Source organism: Balaenoptera acutorostrata, chromosome 1, assembly GCF_949987535.1.
Source record: "Balaenoptera acutorostrata chromosome 1, mBalAcu1.1, whole genome shotgun sequence".
Classification (NCBI taxonomy): domain Eukaryota; kingdom Metazoa; phylum Chordata; class Mammalia; order Artiodactyla; family Balaenopteridae; genus Balaenoptera; species Balaenoptera acutorostrata.
The window spans coordinates 115,064,008-115,069,970 of NC_080064.1; the positions used below are offsets into that span (position 1 = coordinate 115,064,008).

Genomic DNA, 5,963 nt, shown 5'->3' on the forward strand with positions numbered 1-5,963 from the left:
ACTAGCAAGTGGCAGAACCAGGATTTGAACCTCTCTTATTCTAACACTTGTGCTCATTTCGCCCTGTCACAGCATGGCAATGTAAAGAGCAAACAGGCAAACCAGTTAGGAGGTGAGCAATGAGAAAGCATGGTCTAGGGCAGTGGCCTGGGGAAGCAGGGCAGGCATTTGAGAGAGATCATGATGGAATTTGGGAAGACACGGGACAGACCTGAGTGTGGAGGCTCAGGGAGGTGAGTGGGAGGAGGACCCAAGGGGCCTGGAAGACCCAGGAGACAGGGCAGATGGGGCAGAGTGAGGGATCTCAAGGCAGAGATGGGTTTGTCTCAGACACAGAGGACACCTGGGCAAGAGCAAGGCCAGCCTGTGGGCGGTGACGAGCTCTTCTGGAACCAGGTGGGAAGCCAAGGCCAGGCCCGGGGTCGTCCACAGATTGGGGTTGGAGGAGAGAGAAGGAACAATTGGAGGAGGAGGAAGCTGTGTCACCATCATGGGAGAAGGTGGGAATCAGTTCCCCAGCGCCTGCTCAGAGTCAGGGGGGTCCTGGTGGCCTTGGAAGCCAGAGCAGGAGACAAAGGAGGCTGGAGGAGGGGAAGTGAAGGTGATGCTCATGGATTCAGCAGCAAATGAGGGGGTGGTGATGAGAAAGGTGAAGGGAAGGTGGTTCCCTCCCAGGTGTGTGAGTCGCACCGGTGCTGCTGAAACATCGACTCTCTCACACTGCAATTCAGAGGCGAAGTTGAACTCAGATGACTTACCCAACCCCTTCCCAGTGAGCCAGAGACAGGTTTTATTTTCTAAAACATTTTAATAAAATTAACCAATAAATATTCTACACTGTATGGGCTACAGGGACAAAGAGTGGAAGACAGAGGGCCGGTCTTCCCAGTCGGGCCCTCGGGTCCCCTTGCAGAAAAAGAGAGAGACGGTGCTCTGGGCTGGCTTGGGGCTGGGACTGCTCACTTGGGATGGGGCGAGTGATTCTGGAATGGGTGATCTGGGGTCCTGCCATCCATCCCACTTTGTTGGTGTATGGGAGGAGAGGAGGGGCCAAAAAAAGCAGAGCCCCTGCAGGAGGCATCCTAGCACCCCCAGAAGTGACTGGGGTGAGGGGAGAGCTAGCCTAGAAGGAGGGAATGGGGGAGGGGCAGCCCATTGGGCAGTGAAGCAGGGAGCATGGGCTGGTGGCGGGCTCTGGCGGCTCTTGGGCCACAGCCACTCACTCTCGGACATAGACCCTGGTGCACACGATGTCGTCCGCTGTCATGGTCTGAAAGGGGAGAAGTCATTGTTAGCCCGGGAGACCCCTGGGTCCTGTGCTTGGGAGCAGCAGGGTTGAGTGGAGGTGTTCTGCTTGACCTCCAGGTCCAAACCTACTTCTTGGCTCAGGACTGACAGGTAAGAGCTGGTCACAAAATTCCTGGGCATCATGGGATGGAGGACAATACAGCCCCAGGGGTCCATCCTAAGTCTTTCTCCCCAAGCCAGGAAGATCCCCGCAGAGAACTGTTGGGACCTCTCAGCGCATGTCCTTTGCTCCACACGGAAGGGACACACTTTTACGTTTGCACAAGGACACTGTATGGGACAGGGACAGCCTAGTCCTGCCCCAGCAGCCTCATAGGAGACGGGGAGACCAGCCACAGTTGTTCTTAAATCTCCTGCACCCTGGAATGTCCTGGAAAATCTCTGAAGGTAGCACTGGGCTTGCTCTGAGCTGAGAGGATGCAGGCCTTACCAGGATCAGCTCTCCATCATTGGTCAGTTCTCTGGTCCAGGAGGTCTTGGGACCCTCTCCCTTCAAAAGCCTCTGCTCGCAGACCATTTTGTTCTCACTCTCCCATTTTACCAGGCTCTGCATGAGAGGGTGGTCAAGTGAGGTGGGCCCACAGCAGGGACAATGCTGTGAGAGGTATAGGGGATGCACCCCGTTTCTACCCACCACCACTATCTAGGTACTTTCTCCATTGGAACTGGAGGAAAGACTCTAGGAAAAAACTGGAAAATGTCATGTTGAGAGGCAGGGCAATAGATGCCATGACCCTGAGGGACCCCGTCCCGGCACGCACCTTACAGGGTCTCCCGTCCACAGTCTGCTCCTCAAACTCTTCTCCAATATTGAAGTTGATCTCCGTGGTACGCACGGTGGTAGAGGTTTTGATGTAGAAAGTGTCTCCCTCCTGTTTGATCTCCACTGCTGGCTTGGATGCTGCAGCCACGGCGATCTTCCTCAGCATCACGTTCACCCCTGGAGGGAGAGGAGGGGCTCGACTTTTATGGGCGCTCCAGGCACCTGTCTCACACTCTCCCCAGGGACAGCAGGAGCAGGCTAAACTGTGAGCAGCTGGGAAGAGGGGCAAGCTGCCTGGGTGTCCAAGAAAGTACCTTGGAGGGAGGGCAGGTGGTACAGCCCTGATGGCTGGTGGGTTCAGGGAGGAGGGACAGAGAGGCAGTGCCCTGCCCTTGGGAGTTCTGCTTCTAGCTACGGCCCCACCTGGATGAGTCAGCAGCCCTGGATCGGGATCCCCAAGTCTCAGCTCTTCACTCGATTCTTGGGGGCAGCTTCCCCCTATTCCTCTCATCCTGCTACAGCTCACCTTGGCTCAGTTCACCTCACTTTTGGTCCTTTGTCCACCCTGCTGGAGACCATCTGCTGGGGTGGGCTCATCAGAGTCACTGCGTCTGCACCCCCGCCCAAGTGCAGGGCAGGCCTTCCCCAGCCAGGCCTCACTACTCACGTCCTGGAGCAGGGGCCACTTCCCTCTCTGCCCACGCACCTCCCTTGTCTTGTGGCCTTTATTTGCTGAGTTTCTGTCCCTCCCCAAGATGAGAAGGAGCAGGGATTCTCAGCAGGGGAAGAGGTGGGACAGCTGTTTCCCCCTACAGAATGGTCAGCAGCCTGGGGACACCACAGGCTGTGAAATAAGATCCATTAGGCCATGATTTCCACCTGGCTCACCCTCCCTTGCAGGCTGGGTGACCCTGGGCAAATGGCTTAACCTCTCTGAACCTTAGATTCCACAACTGTAAAACGGAGACAGTAACTTCTTCAAGAGCCTATCACATGTAGCACTCACAGTGCCAGGCACATCTTTATGTTTTCAGGAAACAATAGCTACTCTTATTGTTGTTGTTATTTTCACTGATAAAAGGAAGGCAAAGAAAAAGCCAGAGTGGGGGCTCAGACAAAGTTCCCTGCATCGGACTCCTGCCCACCTGCCCTCCTGGAACAGAAAGGGACACTCCCCTCCCCTCCCCTGATGTGGGCCCGACTCCAGGAACAACCACCCCACTTCAGGGGTCAGGTCTTCTCATTCAGCCTCTGTGGATTCAGAGTCCCTGTGCTGTCCCCCTAGCTTTTCCCAGATTGGACCCCTTCTCTCTATTCCCTAGTTATTTAAAAGGGGTAGAGGAGCTGGAGAGAGCAGCCCTCTGACAGGAAGTCAAGCAAGCAGGGAGGCACCTCTAGTCAGGGCCCAGGTCCAAGCTCTACACCGCTTCACCTGGCCTGGCCTCCTGCCCTGAACTGGAGCAGAACGCTTCAGGGAAGCAATGGGTGGGATGAGGGGCCAAGCTGGGCTGGGCCAGGCAAGTGGGATTCCCTATCTCCCAATGCGGTCCAGACCCCCTGGCCCTCCTCCAGACCTGGGTCCCTAGAGAAACAAATCCCCTTTCCCCTCGGCACCAGAGCAGACCCACTCTATTCCAGACAGAAGGGAGTGGGAGGAAGCCCTGTCCCTCAGGAGCCCCAGGAGCCCACTTCTTGGCTGCCGATCTCTTGGGTCCAGGGAGAAATGACTTAGGTTCCCAGGACCAATTGACTTGGTAAAAGAGACATATCCCACTCCACCTCCTTGGACAAAAAGACTACTTCACTCTCTGGTGCTACCCGGGAAGTCCATCCTGTTATCCATCTTTCCCGTTATAGGAACAGGAGCTGCTAGCTATGTGTCATGATCATCATACTGGATGGGACGGGTATCCCCCAAACACCTGAGCATCCCTCCCCAGGAGAGAGACTCTTGCATAGGACAAAGAGGGGTGAGAAGGGACTGAGGTTCCTGCGGAAGCAAGGCTAGGTCCAGAGGAGACACCCCTCCAGCCAGCTTCTGGTACCTGTGGTGCTGGGGCCAGGCTCAGCCAACCTTGGCTGATTCAGGACTGTGTTTGTCTAACGGGTCTGTTTTCAATCTGCCCCCAAGCAAGCCCTGAGGAGGGCACGTGGCTCTGAGAGACCCCGCAGGGAGGACAAACAGACTGAAGACAGACAGACAACAAGGTTGGGTTTGGGATCTTATCCTCCAGCTGGGGCCTGGGGGTGTGCCAGGCCACTGCCTCCTCCACTGGGGAGAGGGGCCAGAATCCAGAGAAGTTGGGGGAGGGAATGGCATCTAGGCTTTCTGAAGGGAAAATTTTTATCCTTTAGCAGGATCTTGGTGGCACGTGGGATCTTGGTTGCAGCATGAGGCATGCATGCGGGATCTAGTTCTCCGACCAGGGATCAAACCCAGGCCCCCTGCACTGGGAGTGCGGAGTCCCCATTGGACCACCAGGGAAGTCCCTGGATCTTTAATTTGAACAAGGGTAGGGCAAGAAAGGCTGACATGATTACATGAAATACTGTGGTCAGACTGCAAGAAGAACTAACGGTAAGGAAGGATGGAAATCCCTGCTTTCCTCGCTGCGTTCCAGACCCTTCCTAGTTCCTGACTCATTTCTACAGCACCCTGCCCCACACAGGGTGCCCTCTGCTCATTCCAGCTGGGGTCTCTCTGTTCAGTTTAGAAATTGATGGCTCCCGGGTTTCCAGGTGGCTTCCCAGTGGCTGGGTCCTTGACTAACCTCCATCTCTTTGCAGAGCCCTCTCCCCAGCCGGCCCAGGCTTTCCCCCGCCTCCCCAGACACCAGAGGGCACACAGAAGTTGGGAAGGGCAGTCTGGGTAGATTCAACTTCCTCCACCTTTAACCAACAGACCTAGCTGGGCTGCAGCCCGTCTCCAGGGAGGCAGGGAGAAGAGAATTCGGATTTTCTGAAAGGGAGGGGATGGCTGGGGTTTCACACGAAGCCATTTGTTGAAATCTAAGAAAGTGATAATTATCCAGAGCGAGCTTAGGATTCTGGAGTTGCTCGCTGTAGGAAAATATTTGTCTCACAGATGGAGGGTGGGGGGAGCAGAGTGGAAAAGTTCTGAAAGGGGAAGAAAGGGGGATCTGGGGGCCCTGCGGTGACGGATCACCTGGTGGGTGGAGCCCCGCGCAGAGAGATATGGAATCTGCCCGGGGATTGGGTTACCTGCGGGGGGCAAGGGGAAGGAGGCAAGAATGCCTGGGGTGGGGGTGGGAGGCTCGGCTGGGTAGGGACCCAGGCTCCCAGCCTGGATGCAGGGTTTGCAGATTCCGAGCTGCGGAGAACCCCACTGCCTCACCCCAGGGAATACCGACCTCATGCTTCTGATTTCTACTTGATTCAGAGTCTGAGTCGCCGCAGGAGTTGGCGTCTGTGGGCGCCCCGCCAGAGGAAGAAGGATTTAGGTGTTCGGACCCAGCGCCCCGGGACCCAGGCGTCCGACCCCTATTCTTGGGAATGCAGGCGCCCAGCTTCCCACGCCCTGATTCCAACTTCCCTTTCTTTCTCGTACCCACCTCCGAGGCCTCGGAGCCCCCTCTCATCTCCCGGGCGCTCAAAAATCTCCTTACCCAGAACTTTGAGCAAATCCTCGAAGTTCTCCGATCGGATGATCTTCCAGTTGCCAGAGAAGTTGGGCATGGTGGCGGTGCTAGTGGCGGTCCCCTTAGATCCTTCGGCTGGAGCACTGGACGCTGAGTCCTTTAGTCGAAAGAGATGTCTCCACCGCCTTCGCCGGATGCTGAGACTCAGGAACCAGGACTCGTCCGAGGACAACCCTAAAGCCGGCCTGGGCTCTCGCGCGGGCAGCTTTTATACCCTTCGTGGACCCGCCCTT

At 56.3% G+C, this 5,963-nt stretch overlaps 1 protein-coding gene across 1 annotated transcript; it reads right to left on the bottom strand.

Moving 5' to 3' along the window:
• Nucleotides 1–795: 795 nt before the first annotated feature.
• Nucleotides 796–5,957, bottom strand: CRABP2 (cellular retinoic acid binding protein 2). Its single transcript, XM_007171845.2, has 4 exons — nucleotides 5,698–5,957; nucleotides 2,070–2,248; nucleotides 1,739–1,855; nucleotides 796–1,270 (listed from the first exon to the last, which is right to left on the bottom strand). Exons 1-4 carry the CDS (start codon nucleotides 5,765–5,767, stop codon nucleotides 1,220–1,222), a joined length of 417 nt encoding a protein of 138 aa, XP_007171907.1. The 5' UTR covers nucleotides 5,768–5,957; the 3' UTR covers nucleotides 796–1,219.
• Between the last annotated feature and the right edge of the window lie 6 nt (nucleotides 5,958–5,963).

Coding starts and splice junctions, on each gene's coding strand:
- CRABP2 (XM_007171845.2), bottom strand. CDS start 5,767: ATGCCCAACTTCTCTGGCAACTGGAAGATCATCCGATCGGAGAACTTC. Junction 1,856..2,069: donor TGGACGGGAGACCCTGTAAG/GTGCGTGCCGGG, acceptor CCTCTCATGCAG/AGCCTGGTAAAATGGGAGAG. Junction 1,271..1,738: donor ATGATGGAGAGCTGATCCTG/GTAAGGCCTGCA, acceptor CTCCCCTTTCAG/ACCATGACAGCGGACGACAT.